We start from the raw sequence: 23,199 nt of genomic DNA, 5'->3' as shown, positions 1-23,199 counted from the left end.
ACAAAAATGTCCATATTATTCTTTCACTAATATTTTGCTTGGGTTGTTTTCTTCTGGTTTCTTAACCCAAACTAAGAGTTATTCTCATTGAAATCACATCATGTGTGAAAAAAAACCAACCGCAGTTATAGTGACCATAATCTGTGACCTCATCTGCAGAACTCACACACCTAATTTATAGGCTTGGGTACACTGAAGCGGAGATTATGTCAAGTCTGACATTTCTCTGCTCTAGTTTACCATAGCCCTTACACTGCAGTAACTTGAGAACTTGGGCACAGAGCAAATGGGTAGTTTTGTTAAATGTGGAATGCTGCTAGAAAAAAAAACTTTCCAAGAAGCTTTGATGGTTCTTTTGTTCAATGGTTGGATGATGCGAAAGAAGAAAAGAAAAGCAATTGTTATTCTTACTTGCACTACTTATTATAAAAAAATATGCCCATGCTAGTGAGAAACAGTGCCACATATCTGCAGTGTAAGTAAAGTGCTGGATGGCTGTGCAGCCTAAGTCATCTTTGGAAAACAAAGAGAAAATAAATAAAAGGAAAAGAAGACCAATGGAAGGTGCAAATACAAATCAGTTAGTTACAACCAATGTGTTGCAAATAATTTCTCAATAGATAATGGGTAATAGAACATATATGCGAATATCTAGTATTCAACTGCATGCCAGGTTTGGAGCCTTGCTACCAGGACCATGGGAGCAGCAGGGTTACCATTAGCTTCCTACATGTTTATTCTATGGAAAATCATCTGCTGGGATCAGGCAGAATCCTGTAAGTTCATCACGGAATGGTGACATTCCTGGACAATGCAACACCAACTTCTGTTTCTCTAGGGGATCTCTGGAGGATGGCTCTGAGGCAGTGTGGAAAAGCTGCCACTTCCTGTACTGAAGTAGACACCTTCCCCTTAGAATAATTCCCAGTGTGTTTTACAGAGTAACGTCTTAATTTCAATTCCACAGGTAGCTGATTTGGTTTCTATTTTATCCTGCTCTCTTCAGCCTTGTACAGGAAGAGTATAAGTCCTTTTGGAGCAGAAACTTGTTCTGTTTTTACGTGCCTAACATAAAAATGCAGCCATCTCAAGGGGCCCTAGGCACTGTCCTACTGAACATGCTGAATAAACTGTATCATCGTCTCCTTTAAAAGTGTGGGAGAAATAATGCTAGCAGACCTTTTTCTTCTTCCACTGGCTTTTAAAAGTGTGCTTTGGATGTTCGTGACAAATTCAGACATGTGCCACAGAACATGCCCATGCAATCTGTCCCAATGAAAATACCCACTCCCACGGAAATGGCTGATACCATTTCTCAGAAGTCATATTCCAGTTTGATACTTCATTCCCCCTGTGGGCTACATGTCCCTCTGACCAGATTGACACTGGTTTGTCCATAGCGGTCAGGAACAGACAAACAGCAAATCCCCAAATTCTCTAAATTTTGGAAGAGCGAATAAATCCTTGTAAAGGTACAGCTTCATCTGCACTGTAATTTGTCATCTTTCAACGTCTTGTCTGTGCTTTTTAATTACTGCAACCCTTCCATCATTTTTTTTTAATTTTAGAAAAGCCAATTATGACAATCTCGATTGCCTAATAGTTGTAGTAAAATGCGCACATGCGAGTAAGGATGATTGTTCTTTCTTGTTTGTTTTTGTTCTATTCACCTTTCAGATTTCTAAGTTATATAATTGTTCCCTTTGGCTTGTGATCAAGGTTTGAGATTAACTATGGCTCTGCTGTTGTGCGCTCTGAGGAGCTGACATATGGCTAATCTACTTGACAGGCTCTGGCTCCTCATTTCTTCAGAGTGCAGTGATGGAGGATTGTGGTGTTAAAATGGCACTGCCAGCCATGTGTATTAAGTAAAATCAATGCCCTGATCTCCATCTCTAATACAGAATCTAGAAGAACGTTCAGCACTGGAATATAGTGCTACTCTTTACTTAAGTGTAAAGATGTGACTTGGTTGTGACCACAAGTATTTGCAGGAACGTGGGCCTAGGTCTGCCCACTCAGCCCACCTAGAAAGGTTTTGTGTGGGTACAAACTATGTTTGCCTACTGACAGCCATTTGCAAGGGAGAGAGTGAATAAACAGCTCCTTTGCTAGCAGTCTCTGGCAGTGATCACGGATGCCGTTAAGTAGTAGAAAAATGGCTTATTAAAAAGTTTACCACAGGTGGTGGATTAGGGCAGAGCGTTCTGGAACACATATTTATGCTCCCCTCCACAGAGGGAAGAGGCTTACAAAGTTCAAAAGACAAATACTTAACAGCTATGCTATGAAAAATGCTACGTTCTGCATTTGGAAAGAGGATTATAGAAAGCACAAGTCTTAGAGAAGGTCTGGGGAAACCAAGAGTACAATTAGGCTACCAGATCACTTTGCAGGTAACCAAAAAGACCATCTCTGTCATCATAAAAATTACAGGCTATAGAAACCTTTTGGTTTCAACTGGGAAACACTGCACTGCTGTATTCCCTGTGGATAATGATCTGTTCATCGTTATCAAAACAAGACCAGAGAGAACCTGTAACTTAGGAGGACAGGAGTGTACAGAGGTGGGAAGAACCATGGAGATGAAGGAAGGGTTTGGAGTGCTGGTGCTGCAGGTGGGAAAGCAGCACGAGGACTGATGGTGGAAGGGCAGAAAACTGGAGTCAGCCCAGACTCAGCCTGAATTATGCGCTTTAGGCACAATTAGAGTTTATGGCTTAGTTCCTACATATGTTGAGATTCAAGATAAAGGATTTGAACATTACATCAAAAAAGGAAAAAAAAAAAAAAGTGTTAAACTATTACAAGCAGCACGTCTGTGATATTTAAAACAAGATGCTTTTAGTTAGCTCTTTACATCAGTTAAGTGGTTGGTGGAGGCAATACAGCCAAAGGCAGCTGAGGAGATCATTGTGCCTGTTTGTTGCGCCCACCCCGGTGCGGTCCTACCACTAAGCTTTGCCAGGAGCTCTTGGAATAAAACTGCATTTTTAACCATTGTGTAGCAAATTTTCAGGCCCAGATCTCACAGCTGGGGGCAGAGGAGGGGCTGCCTCTGTCTTTGTTGTTGGTGGTGGTTTGGTTTGGGTTGGGCTTTTTTTTTTGGTCCGTGTTGGGTTGGGTTGATCTAAAAACATTGGTGCTAGGTGGATTTTCTCTCTGTTTAAGGGAAGGGGAGCACCTGTGGGAATTCGGTTTAGCAGCGGGCAAATGGGTGGCAGATGGCGTTAGCTGAGCTCGTCAAAAAGCACCTGTGTGCTGCTGCTCGTTGAAGGGAAGGACAGGCTGCGCTTAGGGGTCGTGCGTGGTCTCCTGTGCGGCGCTGCTGTTGGGCTGCAACCTCCCGGGGTTGACTGGGCTCCCTCGGTGGCAGTGGCCTGAGGCGCCCGCTGGGTGGCGCCAGAGGTCTCCATCGGTCCCCGTGGGATGGCCGGCCGTTTTCCTGCTACGCGGCTGCGTTCTGGCGCCTTGCTTTGCGATGTGGGTCGTCTCTGTGCTGTGCGATGAAAACCGAGTTAACAGCTGTAACGGAGAGCGGCAATCTAACCCTGCACCTGCTTCACGCGCGGAGTGGGGGAGGAGAGTGTATTTCTACGAAGAGCTGAGAGAGCCCGTTATTTGGTCTGTGTGAAGATGCACTGGTTGTTTTGCAGGGGATAGAAAACCAATAAAGCAGCTTGTGCATAAAGAATGTACAGGGTGTGTTCCTGTAGGTTTTCTCAGCCACTCAGGCAGTGCTAATGGGCAAGTTACAGGAGAGAATGATGCAATAAAGTGTCTCGTTTTAGTGTGATCCTGGGATTTCTGCTTAGGTTATGAAAGAGTCTATAGAAAAATAGAATCATCTGTTCCGCTGATTGCAAGAGGCAGGGAGTGTGGAACATGTGTATGGGCCTGGAGCAAGCTGTGCATCGTTTAGCAGCAGAAGAGATGAGGTCAGTCTGAGAGCAGATAGAAGCACTTGGAATGTACTGCAGCTATTCATACCTTGTCAGTGGATGTGAGCAATGCATGCTTTACACATTTTTAGGTAACAGCTTGAAAATGTTGGGTCTTCTTCATTCATTAGACAGGTCAAAAATGGCCATGCCTGTTCATTACATCTCTTAAAGGTGCGTGGAGTGTGTGTAAGGAAACCTGTGAGTTCGTAGTGGGAGATGAGTTTTAGCTGGATATGGTTGTTGATAGAAGACTTGGATATCAGTACCAAGGGACATGGTTGCAGGCATGGTGGTGATGGGCTGAGGGTTGGACTGGGTGATCTTACTGGTCTTGTCCAACCTTAGCGATTCCATAGTGAAAAGGATCACAAGGTCTTCCCCCAAGTACTTTGTTACTCAGGTTAATCACTTTGCAGATTAAAAAATCTGCTTGAATTTGCTTGGCTTGAACAGTTGGGGTTTTGTGTGTTTCTCTGCTTTATTATGGAGCTCACAAAATAAATAAATAAATAAATCACCATTTTCTCCTTGCGAAGGGCTTCTGTGATGTTATCACAACATCTCATCTCATTTCTGGTAGCCTGAACAGATGAAGTTCCGTGGGCCTTTTCTGCCGAGCATTTTCTTGAAGTCCTTTTCATGGCTCTTCCTGCATCTTCCCCAGTTCTTAGTCAAATATTTGGGAAATGAGCTCCTCCTCCAGTGCTACTCCCTTTCTCTGTTCTGCAGCACGGTAGAACTATGTCACTCGTGTTGCTTTCAACAGAAATGTCTGTAAATCTGTTAATTTTGCCTAACCCCAAAATCTTTACAGAGCCTTTATGGGCTATATACCCAGAATGAAACCCTGCACAACTCCCTGAGAAACTTTCACACCTGATCATATTTCTCCACTATCTTTGTAAGCTCTGCCAGCAAGTGAGGTTTTTAATCCATTTGTTGTACTTTAATTTGTGTATTTTAAATAGAGTATCATGAAAAGTTGTGTCAAGTACTCTGTGAAAGGTGTTAGGTTTTCTCAATTACAATTAGCAATCCATACAGAAGTCTCAGTGAATGAAATCAGGTTTACTAGTCAGGTCTGTTTTCTACTTATTATTGCGTACGTTCCCTTCCTTTCATTCTTTACTGATTGCATTGCATGGCTTTGTCACTCTCTTGTCTTATACCAAGGGTAATTACCAAGGTCAACAGATTTTCCTTTTCAGTGAGTACTGGCACAATGCTCCAGTCATCTGGCATGTTCCCAGTTTTTCTGAAGGCAAATATCTTCTCAGTGTGTTTAGAAGAGGTAAGATATTAGATAATACTGCCCTTCCTAAGTCTCACGAGCCGCTTAACGCCAAAGATCTGGCTAAACAAAAGGCAGTCATGATACTGATGCTGTTCTGTCAAATATCCTTGTCGTCCTCATGACTGACTCATTTACTGCGAGATGATTCAGAAATGTTGTTAGGATTCATATTTGAAATGTATCTATTTTTCCCCAGACTTTTCATCCTTGTAGCTCCATCTGGTAAGTCACTCACATCATTCATGAAGTAGTAGGATTCTTGTCTGCTTTCCTGAATCTGGGGTTAGACTCTGCTCTGGAATACAAGCTCTGGAGCACAAGAAAGTAATAATTATTAGAAGAAACGATTTCTACTCAGAGGCCAGTTCTTCACTAACATAAATCTATCATTTACTTCAGTGTATAGTAGTTGGAGATCAAATCAGTCTGTTTCCTTAAGGTAGTGAAGCAACAGCTGTATTTCTGGCTTCCATGCTGGGAGTTAGTGGCTTAGGTAATTGGGTTCGTTGTTATTTGGACCATAATCAGTGTGCATTCGTTCTCTGTACAGCCAGTATATAAAATCTGGAAAAGCTGCACACAATGCATACTCAATCAGTGTAAATCACTTAGCAGCCCACAAAATGGATGCTTGGCTACTGGACTGAAAAATGCACTTGGTAATAGTGGCAGATGAGTCATGAACAAGTTTTCCATTTATGTATAAATGATTATATCCACAAGAGGCTGAAAACAGAACAGACCGGCTTCCCAGACAGAGGAGGGGAAGATGGAGTACTGTTGCAATATTTTCTTGTATTTTGAATACCTTCCTTCAGTGCCAAGGTGGCATTTTGCGACAGTTACTGATTACTATTGACACAGCCCCATTCTTATCACCCAAAGGACTGGGCAATTCTGTTCCTTTGGCTGAAGGCTTATACTGTCGGTGAAAATGTGTTAAATAAATAGATAAAGTAAAATATTGTACTGAAAGTAAGTTTGGATATTTGAGCAGGGTTTAATGGTTGCAGAATCCTCCCTGCCTGAATTGGAAACTAGGGAATCTTCAGTTTGCTTGAAGAGCAGTATGTCGTTGTGGAAGTCAGAGCCTCAGCTAGTAATTCAACAGAGATTTCCTGGGATTAAACCCGTCAATTAGGGTATGGCCCTTGTTTAGATCACTGACATCAGAGTAGGGGTGTGTTGGCTGAGTATCAGCCGCTGTAAGGAATGCAGATGATGAGCTTTCTCCTTGCCAATGAATGTCAAATCCCTAAACATTTTCACTCAGTTAGTATGTATTTGCCAGTCAGCAAAACTCTCTGAGCAGCTAAGCATAGATTTGAGCTCAGTTTCTTTTCTTTCTTGAATAATGCATGTGTAGTGAGCTAGGACTGTCCATTTCCATTGCATACCTTTCTGTTTGCATTTTGAACTCACAGTATTATGAATCAGTTTGAAATGAGAACTAGCCCTTCTTAAGTGAAGAACTCTTCCTACTGTTAATTATCTTAGCTGGATTCTGCCTAGATTCTCACAAAATCATCTTCTCATCTGCTTTGTTCCATTCACTCTCTGGTGTTAGTCTTGTTTGTGCGCTCATGTCACAGGTTAAACAGATGCATCTTTGTGAGCACAACCTTTAGCTGGCTTGTTGCAGAGGAAAGAATGCTGTGGGACTAACACACTGATTTATAGTGTTTGTCTGGGTTGTCTCATTAAGCAGCATCTGGGTCTGCAGGTCCTAAATGGTTAATTTTTGTAATGACACTTTATAGGAGGTTTCTTTGGCAGATATTTTTATTTGTGTGTTTGTTTTTACTTTTTGGATGTAGCAGAAATACTAAGTCACAGCCATGTCTAAGTAGTATGTACTAAATGACTGAATGTGAACCAGTGATGGAGCACCTGTTGGAGGGCAGGGCCAACCCAGGGGAGCTCAGGTGCATGCAATGTACCTGAGTGAGCAGAAGAAGATCTTCCCAGATCTCATTTAAGGGTTGGCAGTGGAGACAAGGGAATCTCACTGGAGATCCCTGTGTACTTGAGGCCTTCTAAAGGTAAACAGCTTCTTTCCTTTATTTGTGCATCCACAGCTAGTGAGGGGTCTGGAGCACAAGTCTTATGAGGAGTGACTGAGGGAGCTGGGTTTGTTTAGTCTGGAGAAGAGGAGGCTGAGGGGAGGCTTCATCATGCCCTACAATTTCCTGAAGGGAGGATGTGATGAGCAGGTGTTGGTCTCTCCTAGCAGGCAACAAACAGGACCTGAGGAAATGGCCACAAATTATTGCAGGGGAGATTCAGTTTAGGATTAAGGAAAAGCTTTTTTGTTCAATGAGTGGTCTGGCACTGGAATGGCTTGCCTGGGGAGGAGGTGGAGTCATCATCCCTGGTGGTGCTCAAGGGGCATCTGGATGAGATGCTACAAGATATGGTTTGGTATCTTACTGGGTAGTAATGGTAATATGTAGATGATTGGACTAGATGATCTTATAGGTCCTTTCCAGCTATATGATTTTATGACTTGAGCAAATCTGTCCTTGCTATAGCCTGGGAACTTGCTGCTCTGCTGTCATTGCTGTGCTTTGTATCACGTTACACTGGGACACTGTGGTAACTCTAAAACAAAAAGTACTGTAATCAGAGGTTTTGAGTTATCATTGAAGATCCTGAAAAACTATAGATGTGGATCAGTTTCACTGAAATGAAAGCAACAGTTCTTCTGTATTTTAAAATGAGTACTATGGTACTTCGCTCTTGTTTTCAGTTGAAGCTCTCCAGGTGTTCTATAATAAGAGTTTGGTGGGCAAATGCCTGCTGTTTGGGGGGAAAAAATCCTGTTCCCCCAGAGAAATATAGTCATGATAAGCTGCTACTGTAACACTGCCACAAGTAGGTGAAGCACTCTACAAAGATTTGATCTCCCTACATTCATAGCTCCAGCTCTGAGTAAGATAAAGAATAACAGTTCCTCACAGATGCAAAAGAAGAAGGAGGATTAAAAGGGCATGGATTATGGATCAAGGCTATAAGGACATGTAAATGAGAACGTGAGAACCACCTCTAGGCCATGGATTCTTTTCTTGCAATTTATCTTTCCACCCTGATTTACAGATGGATGGGCCTTCCAGCACACACTTCTATTGATTTCTTTGTTATATGCATCAGAGCCCTTACCTCAGGTCAGGATGGTGTGAAGCTACCTGCTGGAGAGGAGGAAAAAAAAAAAAAAAGAACCTTGCTTGAAAGGGCTGACAGGTGGCTTGTGTGAATCACAGCCTCTAGATGAACTAGTTTTTAGTGCTGCTGCATAACGTCTTGTTTATACGGACAGAATTGAGGCAGTGAGCAGACTAAACTTTGCCCTTGGAAAACATGTAAGGCTTGTCCCCATGATGTGGCGTATACCTGGCTGCTCAGAAAAGTTATCATGGGGTATTTCTGTGTACTGGGCTGGTTGTGAAAGCAGTTTGCAATGAGGTAGCTTTGCCTGTCTTGCTTTGCACAGCAACTTTAAAGTGTTGAATGAGAACAAACCTGAAAGTCATCTTTAGGGATCTAAGGATGTTTGAAAGAAAAACAAACAACAACAAAGGGAAAAGAAAAACTGTAAAGCCCACTGAAAATGGAGAAAAATATCTCTAGTTAGGTAGTTGATTATGTTTGCAACCAGGCTGTGTTTCTTCATTCTGTTCCTAGGTATAACAATAAAAAGAAAAGTCATTTTGCAATGAAGCCAAAAAAACAGATCTGCTCAGGAGTTTCTCTTCAAACTTCAATAGTGACAGAAAGCATGGAAGGGTAGTTGATGAACCATCATGTGGATGTTTACAGAGCTGTTGAGATATGTGACTGAAGACTGTTCAACCCTGGAGCTGCAGCGCTTTTGTGAGGAAGAAGCTGACAGGTCAGTGGGAGATAACCTTCTAAATTTCTTTTCCTGTTGCTGTAAACTGCTTTCAGGCATGGTAGTAAACTGCAAATTATCTCGCTGCAGTTCTTGGATAGTAAAATAAAATCTCTCTTCCTTGTTTGTTTGTTTTTCCTCCTGTGTCTTATTTGCTAATAATAACATGGACATATAGAGGAACAAAAAATTGTGTATTAAATATGTTGTAAGTCATGAGATTTACCTTTTAAATGTTCATTCTGAAGTTTTGGTGTTGAGCAATTACCGTGTTCGTATTGACTGATTTGTTGTTTTGAGCCTGTGTTTGAGAATCCTGTCAGCCACTGACAGGGACTTGAATATCTAAATGTCAGCATGGGCTTTCAGGTATTGCATGCTATATGAAGGGTGTTTACAGCTTTTCTCCTCTGAAGGTAATAAAGCCTTTGAAGTAACACATTGTATGGGGCCTTAAAATAAGAGGTAATAGTGTGAAAGGCTGTTCTACTTCCTGTGAACATGGAAGGAGGTAGCAGAGAACAAGAGAGAATACTGTATCTCTGCAAGAGATGTAGCTGATAAGGCCTCAGTGTTCGCAGCAGTCTGGTACTGGATATGTACTAGTTAAGTAAGGAAGAGGTTTGAAATTTTATTGTAAGCAACAATGTCTTTCTAATAGTGAGCAGATCTTAAAAATATCATTGGCTTAGAAACATACAAGATGTATACAAAGATACTTTGGATAGTGATTTGTACTCTTACAGTTTCAGTATGTGCTACTGCATGGAGGATTTACGTTAATGTCTCTTATATGTTTTACTAAAAATCCTTGGGTTTTTTGCTAATTTCTTGTCAGAATTAAGAGATGGTGTGGAGGCTCACATATCATCTTTGTAAATAAGCCCAACAGGATGTAGCATGAAAGGTGTAAAGTATGTTTAAACTTGCACACAACTAATGTTGCATAATTGTGGAAGTGACTTTTTTTAGTCACTCTCCAGTAAATATTCAACCACAGTATGTTTATGGAGTAGTACTCCGTATTTCTATCAGAGATAGAAAGAGGGCAATTATCTTTTGAAGTGAATTGTTAGATGAATAAATGAGCTGACATTAAAATCTTAACTCTTTACTCCTGGATCAAACTAAAACATTAGACTTTCATGCAGAGCTATTATTTCTTTGAATTGCAGAATGAAGTCTCCACCTACATCTTAATTTTAAAAGTTTTCTTTCTATTTTCTGGAAACTGTGAACAAAAATGGTGGAAGAAAGGTGTGTGTGTATGTGTGTGGCTAAAGTGAGTGAGCAAAGGTCAGTAGAACTGAGCAAAGAAGAGACTTCCTTAAAAATTAAGCATATAACTGAAAAGTAAGGGAAGAAATGGGTTGAGTTGAATGGAAGCAAAGATGTGTAGGGAGAGATTCTCCTCAAATGTGGTCAATAAAATGTTATGAACTTTATAAAATACTTTGAGGAAAAGGCAGGGTAGTACAAGTATGACTGCATAGCAACTACTTGGGAAATGGTGTAGCTACTTCAACTAAAACAAGGTGAAGAAAATGGAACGCTCTCCAAACTTTACATTGATTTTGATTCATTCACTAAAGCTACGAAGGGGGTTTTGAATTTATTTATTTAATATTTTCATCTCTGCAAAAGTCTGAAACTTATTAGATTATTTTAAAACAGAAGTAAAATTACAATAAATAAACTGGTAGGCTACAGCTATGTTGCAGTGGTCTTTTAAAAAGGAAAAATAGGTGTGCTATGTGAATGCTTACATCTTTTCATTTGGCATGCAAAGACAAAAACAAATGCGAAGTGCTAAGCCGTATTGCCAAGGTGGAGGGAGATGTGGTGCTTCAGTATTGTGGTGTACAGTCTGTACTCATTGCTTGTCTTTGTCCTCCTCAGGACACCAGAATTCTAAGCAACATTGCTGTGTTTAAACAGGAGCACAGAAGAGAGAACCTGGGGGAGGGAGGGCTGGGGGGGGGGGAGGGGGGCAGGGGGGGGGGAGGGGGAAGAAAAATACATATGTGAAATGTATGTAATGAAAAAGGTCTCACTAAGCTGAGAGTAGAAAGAAGAAAAATGCAAAACTGCAAAGAACTGAGGATTATGAAGAGCCTGAGGCAAAACATAAGCCCTGGCAGCAAGGGAAAAGAAGTTCTTTGGAAGAAGAAAAAAGTAGGTTTTCAAATGGAATGCAAAATATGTATGTTTTGGAGTTAATTTTGACTCTCATCCTTTTGAACATCTGTTGATCTGGGATTATACTAAAATCCTTGCATTTTATTTTCCTGGGCAGAAAAATCACAGAGAAGTTTAAAATGCTATATATTGTTAGTGGCCTTTTCTGCCAAAGGTCTCAGATTTTTGTGACCACCACTGGGTGATGTGGGGAACCACCCAGAGAACCTAACACTCAAGGACTTGAAGCTCCCTGAAGATAGGTATGCTTGCAGTATGTCAGAGAGGAAAGATGCTCCAGGTGGCTTGAGCTAGGCCAAAGGTAGTTCATATTGCACTGTGGTTGACCTAACACCGGGCTCAGTGTGTTAGTTTTTGTATCTCTTCAAACAATGTTTGTCCCTGTTCTTGAAAGCTAAAACCCACTGTCCTGTTAGCTTGTTTTTAAATGTTTATTTTGAAACACTTAGGATGAAAAGGAAAAAGGATCAGAAAGCAAAAGTGAAGATAAGGTGACTTAAAAAATAGACCCTCTGTAAAGAACCTTGGCTGGATTTTTGAACACCCAGGCTGTTATTCCATTGTAGTGTTCTCTCAGTAGCTCCCATTGGCTCATTTGTCTTTGTTTAGTGGAGGTTACCTCACTCTCATCTGTTCTGGTGTGACTGGATTCAAAACTAAATCTGGGAAATGGTGTCCATTTAAACAATGAAATAAAATACATTTACTATTCAGCAGCAACAATCTATTTTGCAGCACTGTCTTAGAGTGCAGTCATGCAAGCAGGTGAATTATGCGGGATGTTAATTTCTGCCAAAGGGCTGTGTCTGTGGGGGCAGAGCTAGGCACCTGCTATTCTAGATATCCTTTTGGAGGTGACAGGGGATGACAGTCTGAAGATACAGAATCTCTTTAGAATTAAAAGAGCAGTATTGTCATTTCTGCAGGCTCCTCCGTGAGTATTTTCTACCATTACAATGAAGGAGCTAGTCTCTCCCTTAGGTACTTGTTTAAATTTCAGTGTTTGCTAGAAGTGTGTTTTGCACGTTTGCTTCCATGTACTACATATCATGAATTATTTGAACAAGTTATACCTAAACCTAAAGTTTTTCACAGTGGAAGTAAGGAAACAAAAATGGATGGATCTTATCCTTTTAGCACCTGATCCAAAGACCTTTTAAAAGTTGCAGAAAGTCATAGTTGATTTCAGTGAATGTTGAATCAAGCTCTAAACCAGGAACTCATGTTTGTTGATGCGGTCTTTTAAATACTCTAATCAAATGGATAAAAACCTTTTGCAGTGGGTTTCACCCATTGTGTGGCTCAGCCTGATTCCTTATTCTACTTTCATCTTAGCTACTACTGCTTTTCATGCGTAGCTTTGGAACAGTCTGAAGCAACATAAAATCCCTCATCCCTCTGTGCTTTGTGTATACTTTTGACAACAGGCATACTTCAGCTAGCACTGAAATCTAAGTAGGAATGTTCTGTGGTTTGCTTGGGTTTTTTTGTTGCTGTTGTTCCGTGTGGGAGGATAATGTTTTGTTGATTTTTAAGACATTTCTGTAATTTTAGAGACTTCTTAGTGGTATGTGTGATGTTCAAAAGCAGCTGGATTCTTTTATCTCACAACTTTCCAAATGGAGTTTATTCCACAAACCCTTCAGCATTTTTAATATCTCTTTAGATATTTACTTGTGCTGTCATCTTGTTTTCCGGGTATTTTTGGTGTAGAATAAAAGCGTGAAAACATATGCATAAAGCAGGTGGTCTTAATACGTTTCAAAAAGAAGCCCATGTTTTTGAAGAAAAATGGGGTAACAAAGGCATAACAAAACTCAGACCTGTGGGGCATCTAGGATCGAATGTAGATTATTAGTTTCATGCTCTAGCATGCAAAGGAATCTCAGAATTCACTCTAGGCTGTAATTGAATACATGGAAATAATTTCTGTGAAAACAAAAAAATCATGAAATATTGGCTATGTTCTAACACTGTGCACCACCGGGGGCACACGATATCATGCATATATTCTTTTAAGAAGGGAATGTTGGTTAAATTTTCATTTGGATGTTAGTGGAGTTGAATATTTAATCTTTGAGTACTGAAGTTGCCTCTTGTCAGTCAGCCTTTGTAAGAAAGGGTATATATGTAAGCAGTGGATTCAAGATAATGTGTCTGTTTGAATCCCATTTGGAGAGGGTAACCTCATCTGGGTTGCAGAAAAATACCAAGTTCAGAGAGAGATTTCAAATTTCCTTCTTGGCATTCCCCATTAGATAAGTTAGACAGTTCTCTGCTAATGTGATGGCTTTTACGAGCATCATTCCTATGAACTGCTTAAGCACAAGGCTTCTGAGAAAGGGGATGGGACTATGGGAGGGAAGAAAGTGCAGTATCAAAAGCAATACAAATCTGATAAATGGTCAGTATCCTGGAATTATATGTAGTAAAAGGAATTGTCTGTGTAAAAGCCTAGATTAGTTGAGGTAGAATGTGAAGTAGAGATTTATCTGGAATAAGGAATGTAATATTGTACAAATGTTTCTACTGACACTTCTCTAAACCTTCAAGTAAGACTATTTGTAATATTGCATTACTTATTTATTTATTTATTTATTGTAGAGCTGATGTAATGACATGGGAAATGTTTTGAGCAATATATAATAAATACAGCTGGTATGCTATTTTAGATAACTTCTGTAGCTCTGCCTTCTCAGCTGTCATGTTCAGTGGCATGTTCCAAAAAATATCCAGGTCATAACAGCTCAATTACATGTTTTCTGAGCCTATTCTCTGGGAGACTATTATTGCACATCCTGAGCTGTCAGGAGAGACTTGTACTCCTGAAATGAGCTAACTTTGTGCTGGAAGGAAACTAACAGCAAGTTCACGAGTTACAGCTGCATCTCTGCATGCCTGAGTCCTGCTGTCTTCTGTTATTTAACTGCCTTCTCAGCAGTATCTCAGCCAAGTCACTTAGTGAGATCAGAAATCTAGCTTGAAATCCCCAGGTAGCTAAAGGAAGAATTTAGGATAAGAAATGCGAGTGCTGTAATGTTCATTCTTAGGCAGTCTTAATGGAGGTATACTGGTAGTAGTGAGATACTGACTTCAGAGTCTAGTGCTCATACACCCTATTATATGCTTGAGGAGGCAACAAGTGACCATGAATTGAGTATTTTCAAAGGTAAGTGGAAATGCATCCAAGTTCCTGCTGCTTCCATGCAGAGCTGACAAGATGTTACTTAACTTGGTCTAAAAGTCATATAGCTAAGCCAGCTATTACTGTACTTAAGCTGATAATTCATGCTGGGGGAATGGATACAGCTGTGAGAATTAGTAGAGCTTTCTCATTTTATGTCAAATGTTTACCTTAAAGAAGTTATTAGCTTCATTTCTTCACTATCTTTTGTTATAATATTCATTTCTCGGTTTGTCACTCTTTCTGTCTTTGTGCAATGTACTCTTTGAAGTTCAAGGTTTTACACAGCAAAATGTCAGAACTACACTGATTTCAGTGTCAGCTTAGCTCTTTCTAACCTGATCGTGGAGTCTTTTTTAATTGCTTTTCTTTTGAGTATGCTGTATTTACTAGGGCTCTAGATAAATGTTTCAGTAGACATTGTCTGGTTATTATATAATTTGTACATAGAACTAATTCAGAGGGCATAAAAATATTTTCTAATTTGTATTGATGTTGTTGTTGTTAAATTTTAGAAGGTAAAAGTTTGTTTCTAATATTCTGTGTTTGGTATGTCCTCTGGACAAAACATGAGAGCTAGGGTTCACAGTTCTGATAGGCCCGACTCCTGTGTCATATTTGACTAGGTATGTAATAAATCATGAAAATATCAGTCATATAGGAGTGAAGAACGTGATGGTGAAGTTTCTTAAATTCAGTTTAAGTTAACGACATGCTCCAAAATTCCTTTGTTTTTGTCTATAAAGGAGAGAAATCTTCCATTACTTTTGCATCTTCATTGAACACTTGGGTTTCACAGCCCAAAGGGGCTAGCTCATAACGTGTGCACAGTCTCTGAAAAAAATAGTTATCTATCCGCTTGATTGTCGAAGTAGGTGTGTACTGTATAGGTCACTTTGGGTGTTCAGTGCAATTCATGGAACGGTTTTCTTTTTCTTTTAACTTGCAAGTTAAAAAAAAAAACAAAAACAAAACAAACAAACAAAAAAAAACATTCCAGTTAGAGAAATCCCTTTGCAGGGGGCTTGGCTTAGAGAGTGTTGAGCCACTTGTGTCATCAGCTGCTTTTTTGTGAAACCCTGGACTTGGCTCTTAAATAGCTGCTTGAAGAAGCAACATCCCAATTTATACCTTGCCTTCAGGCAGCATGAATTGTCCTTGTGCCCAAGGCAGGAACATAAAGGCTGTGTGGTTCAAAGCACTGCTTCCTTCCTATGTTGCCTATCTACAGTGAATACCCCTTTGCACAGTGCAGTGCAGGAGGATCGTATTTAAGCTTTTGGGAAATGTTCTGTAGGTAGGCTGTTCTCTCTTGTTCACCTTTTGAGTATGTACATAGGAGAAAAATCAGTGCCCGTGTGTGTGAATGTGTTATGCTAATAGAAGTTGTCAGATTGACAGATCTGAAGAGACAGTGATCCACTGAGTTACAACACAGATTTTCCACAGGTCAGGGCAAAAAGAAAAGGGACCACTGCCTACCTTCCTTGCCTGTGGCAGAGGGAATTACAGTGGATAAGCAGCCTTCAGGCCTATGCTGTTTTAAATCTGTGTATAGCAGAGTCCAGTAGTTTCTTTGATTTCTTTCTCTCCTATTCTGTACACCTGGCCTTTCAGCTGGCTGGGAATGCTGAAGGAAACAGGCATCAGCGCTATACAGATATTTGTACTGGTTCTGCTGCGTTCCCATGCTGGGAAGATGATCCCTTGACCTCTACAGGCAAACTGTAAGCATTCTCCTTACTGGAATCACTGTCTTACGGACTAAGGTGTCTGCATTGTAGCATTGCCTTGGTAGTGTGGGAAATGCACAGTCTAGCTAATCGCCTTCTTTTAAGGCACATATGGGAGACGTGTAAAATAAATTGCAGCCACCAGGTGGCCCACACAGATTCCTCTCTCTAGCTCACTTCTCTCCATATAGATGCTACTGCTCCTTCATCCACAACAGAGAAGCTTTTAAATAGTTCAGTTTCCTTCCTTTTTGCCTATGCAGTTGGGTCGGAGGTTTAAGAAAGCAGCAGTTTGAGCTCATAGAATAAAAAGTCCTGAACTGAGCATGCAGCGTGCTGTGCTCTGTTAGCCTGTGTCTCCTAGCCTAAAGCCCTTCACTGTTTGCCCTGGTTTCTGGCTTACTCTAGTGCAGAGCATCTAGACCCTTGCTTTCTACAGCCTGTGCCCCCCTACATGAACCACATAGTTCACGACCTCTCCAGATTTTTCCCATAAATCCTCTTCCCAATGAAGAGTTACGTTTTCCCCAGGCATCCCAGATCCTCCCTCTTCTCCTGCATTTCTTCACTCTGTGCCAATAAAAATGCTTATTCTGCCTGCCTCGCAGCCTTTAAAAGCTCCCCCAAAGCCTTCTGCTTCCTATCATAGTCTCCTCCTGCCCTCAGTCCTTCCCACTACTTTCCAGTGTTTGCACATGAAGAAACAGGTAGCTGTTTCTTCTCCCCTAGAATTTCAAGTTCCTCAGTGCAGGGATCTCAACATACTTCCCTCTTTCCCTTTGTTCTTAAAAACAGGGTAAGTGAGGTGTATTCTATGCTGTAAGAATGGGTGGCTTCAGGCAAGGTGTTGGAGGAAGTGTTTGGTGGTGGTCTCTACACGCTCATTTCTTTGTACTACTGGTCACAGGTTAACATTTCTGTTTCTTGGATGATCAGTGTTTTCAAACAAAAAGGATTTGGGTGCATTACTTTTGGTTCAGAACTTTCTATGGGTATGCCACGTGAAAAAGTATTACATAGGTGGTTCCTGGTCACTTGCTTTTGAAAGGAAGCTTACTTATATAAATGCCAGTTTGTGGGGGAAAAAAAAAGAAGTAATACTGAGACATGATGGTTTAGTAAATGGTTTAATACAATTCATACATAGCTTTATGTGATTTGTAATATGACAGATAATTGTTCTTTAAAAATGGGTTATTGTCAGTGCCAAAATCTGTTATTATAATTCATTAACAGCAAGTGAACTGAAGCTCGACCTTAAACTTCTCCAAAGGTAGAGTTGTCTCAGTTCATCTGACTTATGATTTTACAGTCTGTACGGTGTATGCCAGCTTGTTTGCACCAGAAGATTCATCTAGAACTTAAACGACGTGGATTTCAAATCAGTCCCAAAGTCCTGGACCAAGTAGTTTGCCATTAGAATGAAAGGTGAGCATCATAACCTGTGTGTCACTGACTGAGCAGGGGCAATTTTCCTTACTTTAACAAACATACAGTGTAATTTAAAAATCTGAGAAAACTGGTTGGACAGACTAGAGCTGCAGTCTTTGTACCTACAAGTTACCCCATCCACCTAATCTCCATGACTATCAAGTACTTATCTGCTGAGCCTTCAAAAACTGTCAGAGACCCCTGATTAAGTAAAAAGATCCCCCCGAAAAGAACTACTAGCAAAATATTTATCTTGTTAGTTCTAATGCAGAAACAACATTCCATTCCTACAATTTCTGCCCAATATAACTTGTTCTCATACACCTGCATCCAAACTTAATGCTATCAAAAACATAAGCCTCAATCCAGTTTGCTATTTGCTGTGAGACTTCCATATATCTGATTCAGGCTGCTTCCAGTCTTCTCCCATTAGTTCTTTCAGGTTGAGTTCTTGGAAAAATTCCAGGCGATGACTATAGACAGAGGAGGAAGAAAAAGCATTAAGTTCCATAGTACCATCTTAGAACATTTTCTTAGAACACATTCTTTCCCCGTGTTTTCTGGGGATGTAAACACCGTTTCTGAAAATCTTATACTGTAAAGAATGCAAAATCCTGAGCTACAAACAAGAACCACAGTATGAAGTTGTATGGGAAATTGGTAATCACAGCCTGAACCTCTGATTAATCAGCTGACGCAAGTGTTGGATCAGCTGCGGGAGCACAGGTGAGAGTGATGTAGCTGTGCTCCTGGAAGGGGTGGAGCTCGACTCCGCCTCCTCTAGACTTCATTTAAGGGATGACCACCACTAAGGCATCATCTCTTGGAGATTGCTCCCCGGTGGAGATTGCCTCAGCATTTCCCAACAAAGGCATCCATATTGGTGAGTCTTTCCTTATAAATAACCTTTTGAATATCTGTTACCATCATTCCACCTTACAGAAGTGAAATTAAAATGGAGAGTTCAGAAGTGTGCTCTTACGTTGACCAAAAATGCAGTCAAAGCAAAACCAAAATGATCACCGGCTTTACAACGTATCTGCACTCCAGCCACATATTATTTACAACTTTTGACTAATTGGAAAGTCATATCACAAGGATATCCTCTCCTTACAGAAAACAGGAAGACAGAACAGGATAATGAAGCTAAGTTTTTCCCATAATATCACATCTCACTTTTAAACATTATGAACTGGTTCTTGCTAAGAATTTCTACTTTACATTGCCAAACAGAATCAACTGAATGAAGATGGAGGTTAATTTCTTATTAATACTTAAACAGCTGCCAAAATAGAACACCTGATACCATGATTTAAGTAAATGAAATTATCTAAATAGGTGGTGTCCATCTAACATGTGAAGACCAACTAAGAGCAATTAAAGCAGCATGGAGTGACCTCTTCACATAAATACTATTCATCTCTGAAAAGGTCAGGATTTTTATGAAGAGGTACTCTTAAATAAATAAATATCTCCCCCTTCTTGACAAATATTACAGGCATTCTGCAATTTACTTGCTATCACTATGTTGAGTAACAAGTTTTCATGAGAACTACAGCAGTCTTCTAGAGCTAGTTCATTTACACAAACTGCCCACAAGTAACAGCCTCTATTAAGCTGTTTCAGACTCAGTAAGAAAATAAACAAGCCCACTCACAGTGCAATATAAACATACTCTAGTTCCGCTATAGATAATGGGCATCCTTTCATTACACTTCTCAATTTCATCTGCCCTTTCTAATTTTTCCTGGATATTACTCTGGTACAATTAACATTAAATGGCACTTCAAGAGGTGATAAAGGCAAGGAAAAAACAGAACAAGCCATCTATGATTTAGCTAAGGAAGGTGATAACAGTTGCAAGTTATGTTGAATGCATCATCTGCTGCACACCTAGGGGATAACGGAAATCAAGCACTAACTTGATTACAGCTATCTGGCAGTTCTTTACACCAAGTACAGCGGACCTGGGGCTAAACAGTATAATTAAAATATCAGTGGCACTCAGATTGGCATCTTCTACAAGTATTCCAAAAAGAGTGGAAATATATTACAGAAAAACTAATTTTATGCTTACAAATCTGGTTTCTGTCCTTCCTGAAGTTTGTGTTGAGGCACAGGATAAAGTGCTTCGTATTTTCTGTGTTCTCCTGAGCCATGGATTGCAAACGCATTGAACTTGTTAGTGCCCGGTGGAAAATAATTCCAAGGAAGATGAGCTCTACCCTTCCATTTGGTTTCCGTCCTGGTCACATCAAATTCTAAGGGAAGTTCTTCCTGTTACACATGAGGGAGGAATATTTATCTTTTAATCTACCAACGGGTGTCTAAAAACAATTAGGTTCTGTACCTTATGAATGCCCTTTACTTACTTTCCACACTCTTCTTTTTCCAGAAAGCAGCAACAGCAAGTGTTGTCCGTGACTGTCAAAAATCAGAGCCACAATTTTCATAACTCAGTGTCAAGTTACTCATGTATTTATCTGCCACAAGAATACACATCCTCCATATCAAAGCCATTTCTGTATACACTCCTTGCCTCATGCACACATTTACAAGCATTAGAACCAGAAATGCAAATCAGCATTCATGACTTTTTAAGCAAGCTATACTTACGGACAGAGTTCAACTTCTAGATACTGCTCACTGCTGTCACTCAAGAAAAATGCTTCTACAACTTAAAAAGAGACAAGCTGTCAATATTTTACACTACTCAGTTGTTTTGTTATATTCCAAGACTTTCACAGTCAATTGTTTTCACAGTGGTTTTTGGCCTGTGCCATCGCTGAGTTTGACTAACTTTGTGCAGGCAACTGATGCTTTCTAATTCAAGAGCTGTGCAGTAATCCCAACCTCAAGATCTTTCTAAAATGCTATCAACATGACGACAGTACAGTTCTATTTATTAACCGTTTACCTTACTGTCAATTGTGTGATGAAAACTAGAGTTTCTCTCTTGATTCAACTTTATAGTTGAATACACCACGATGCTCATGGTTACATAAGGGGCTTTCTTAACCATGATGGTGGTTACAACCACGTTTTTTGCCAGCTGTCTTTTCCAGAGTGCTCCGGATGAAGCTCTCAAATTAAACTTTCGAAAATAACCAGAGAAACTTAAAGACCAAGTATATTAATTACAGATGAACATCAGTGACTTCACTGATCAGATACTTGCAGCAGAAGTTACCTTCATAGTCCCACAGTTTTCTAAAGGGTTTCCCCGGAGCTCCAAGTGGCGCTGGAGGATCATTGAAGAAGGGAGCACTAACTTGCATTATCAGTCCCATGTCATAAGGCTTCAGTGCAATTGTTACTGGGTCATGGCTCACGGGTAAACCATCCCACGTGTGCTCAATTTGTAACTCCATCTTAATACTCTGCATAAGATAAATAAGAAGTTCCTATCACTGTTCTAAAAGCATTATTTCACAGAATCATTGAGGTTGGAAAGGACCTCTGGAGATCATCCAGTCCAATCCCCTGTTAACTGGGCTCCCTTCAGCACGTTGCACAGGAAAGCATCCAGGCAGGCAGAAGTAAAGGACTGTACGAGATTAGCTGGACTCTTTACTCTAGGCCTGACCAACATTAGTATAGTGAAAGAAATCCCTGCCTCCTCCCTAATAGTATTTGCCTCTTGTACAACAAAAGCAGCTTCCACAGGTCAGCTCTGTAATTTAGAGTATTTCCCAGCACCCTGCTGTTACATGGCCACTACAGAATACAGCTACAGCCTGCTTACCCCCAACTCTGACCACATCTACACACACATCCATAACTTCAGGCAGATGATTTGGAAAGTGAGAACCACTGGTACAGCAAGAACTCACAGTATTCTGCATGAGCAAGTTACAGCAAAAAAATTAATGAAGGCTTATCAGTCATTTTGTCAGTAACACAACAGCCACATCTGTTACTGCAGGATAATTTTCAACATAAGCTTGGATAGCCAGTGCCAGGACAGGAACCTCAGAAATAAAGCATTTTTAATACTGATGTGATTTATGGTGTCAGCCACCTCACTGCAAATGCGCTACCTCCGAGGTTCACTTTTGCTCACTTCACTTTCGAGCAAACTCAGTCAAGTCAAGTTTTTGGACAATGAAAGAGCTAAAATATTTTAGCTTTATAAAGCAGATACAAGAATGCTTTTCAAACACTTTTAGGCTTCCATGGTTACAAATCTGTTCTAGAAGTCTTGCCAAGTTCAAGGTATTTCGCTGCCTAGCTAAACACTTGCCAAGACCACCAAATACAGGTCAACAGATCAACGAAGCAGTCACCACTACATGCTGTCAGATGAATTTGTAGTACAAGAAACAGACTGATATCTCCAGTGAATCTGAAAAGAAAAACAGTAAAAAATTCTCCGAAGCATTGCTTGGTGGTCATTGCAAGCATTAATGGATTAAGGAAAATTATGGGCACATCTTTTTGGAGAGCAGCATTCTGTTGAGCATCTGTTGTTACACAGAAACAACTGTACTGATCTTAAACTTTAATCTATTTAAGAAGCAAAACTATCAGGAGAGCACAGTTTCCAACAAGCTTAAGGCCCCACTGTCAGTATTCAGAGCTATGCTCTACTTCCACAAGAGTGACCCTTGATTTGTTCCTTTCCTCCCAGACGTGAGGGAACCAGCAGTACACAGCCCAACTAAGAACAGCACACGTTGTTAAGACCTACAAGCTGACGGCTGCTGGCTCAGCAGCTGCACCATAACCACCACCTTGTCTAGAGGTGAACATTAATTTGGGTCATTTAATATCTACCCAGATTCCACTCCTTGAGTCTTGTAGAAATACCATAACCACATTCTGGAGGTGTTATGCAGACCTTACAGGACGGCGATAGGACAAGGGGGAATGATTTTAAGCTCAAGGAGGGAAGGTTTAATTGGATGTCGGGGAAGTAGTGAAAAAGATGAGGTAAATGGATATAAGAACCCAAGATGGTGATGTGAAAAGTATGACAAAGTCTGCAGAAAATTAAAAGCAATGCAGTAAGTAATCAGTTGACTTAAGACACCCAGTAAAAAGGCAAATATTGGACTATTGGTTCTGACAAGGTTTTATGTAAATAAAGTGAAAATCAATTAAGCTTTTATGATACGCTCTATGAGACGCTGGACCAATATCGGATGTGCTACAAGTCATCTTGGGTCGCTCTAGAGACTGCGGATGCCTCAAGTATCATTTACACCCTTTGCACCTCAAGCAGCGAGTTTACAGAAGCAGGATGATGCACGCCGAAGGGAAACGACCAGCATACAAAGTGAGGAAGGCACCTCGATGTTTTAACGTCATTCTCAAGGCAGAAGAATGAAGAAACTTGTCTAAAACTTGCTTCCTCGGCCCCACCTACAGCCCCAACCCCGCAGCCTCCTCGCAGTTCACACCGGCCGCCCGGCACCGACACACGCCCACCGCGACTCCCGCGCCACGAACCCCGACACGGCCGCGGTCCGGAAGCTTTAAGCCCGGCACGGCGCCGCCCTCCTCCCGCCCACGTGAGCGGCGCT

At 40.7% G+C, this 23,199-nt stretch overlaps 1 protein-coding gene across 4 annotated transcripts; it reads right to left on the bottom strand.

Moving 5' to 3' along the window:
- Positions 1 to 17,355: 17,355 nt before the first annotated feature.
- C4H4orf33 (chromosome 4 C4orf33 homolog) lies at positions 17,356 to 23,199 on the bottom strand. 4 transcript variants are annotated; one of them, XM_072334375.1, is made up of 6 exons: positions 23,126 to 23,199; positions 20,865 to 21,054; positions 20,291 to 20,351; positions 20,047 to 20,098; positions 19,752 to 19,951; positions 17,356 to 18,147 (listed from the first exon to the last, which is right to left on the bottom strand). In XM_072334375.1, exons 2-6 carry the CDS (start codon positions 21,043 to 21,045, stop codon positions 18,048 to 18,050), a joined length of 594 nt encoding a protein of 197 aa, XP_072190476.1. In that variant the 5' UTR covers positions 21,046 to 21,054; positions 23,126 to 23,199; the 3' UTR covers positions 17,356 to 18,047. The 4 variants fall into 4 exon arrangements, with proteins under 4 accessions (XP_072190476.1, XP_072190475.1, XP_072190473.1 ...); XM_072334374.1 differs by having other exon boundaries at positions 22,966 to 23,164; XM_072334372.1 differs by lacking the exon at positions 23,126 to 23,199 and adding an exon at positions 21,420 to 21,575 and having other exon boundaries at positions 17,922 to 18,147.

This window comes from Excalfactoria chinensis, chromosome 4 (assembly GCF_039878825.1).
Source record: "Excalfactoria chinensis isolate bCotChi1 chromosome 4, bCotChi1.hap2, whole genome shotgun sequence".
Taxonomy (NCBI): domain Eukaryota; kingdom Metazoa; phylum Chordata; class Aves; order Galliformes; family Phasianidae; genus Excalfactoria; species Excalfactoria chinensis.
This window is presented reverse-complemented; position numbering and strand designations above follow the sequence as displayed.

What these genes read in the sequence shown, in the direction of transcription:
- C4H4orf33 (XM_072334372.1), bottom strand. An exon ending in GAAAAAGAAGAGTGTGGAAA is followed by an intron (nt 19,952 to 20,046) that starts GTAAGTAAAGGG and finishes CATGTGTAACAG; the next exon opens with GAAGAACTTCCCTTAGAATT. An exon ending in GAAGGACAGAAACCAGATTT is followed by an intron (nt 18,148 to 19,751) that starts GTAAGCATAAAA and finishes CTCTGTCTATAG; the next exon opens with TCATCGCCTGGAATTTTTCC.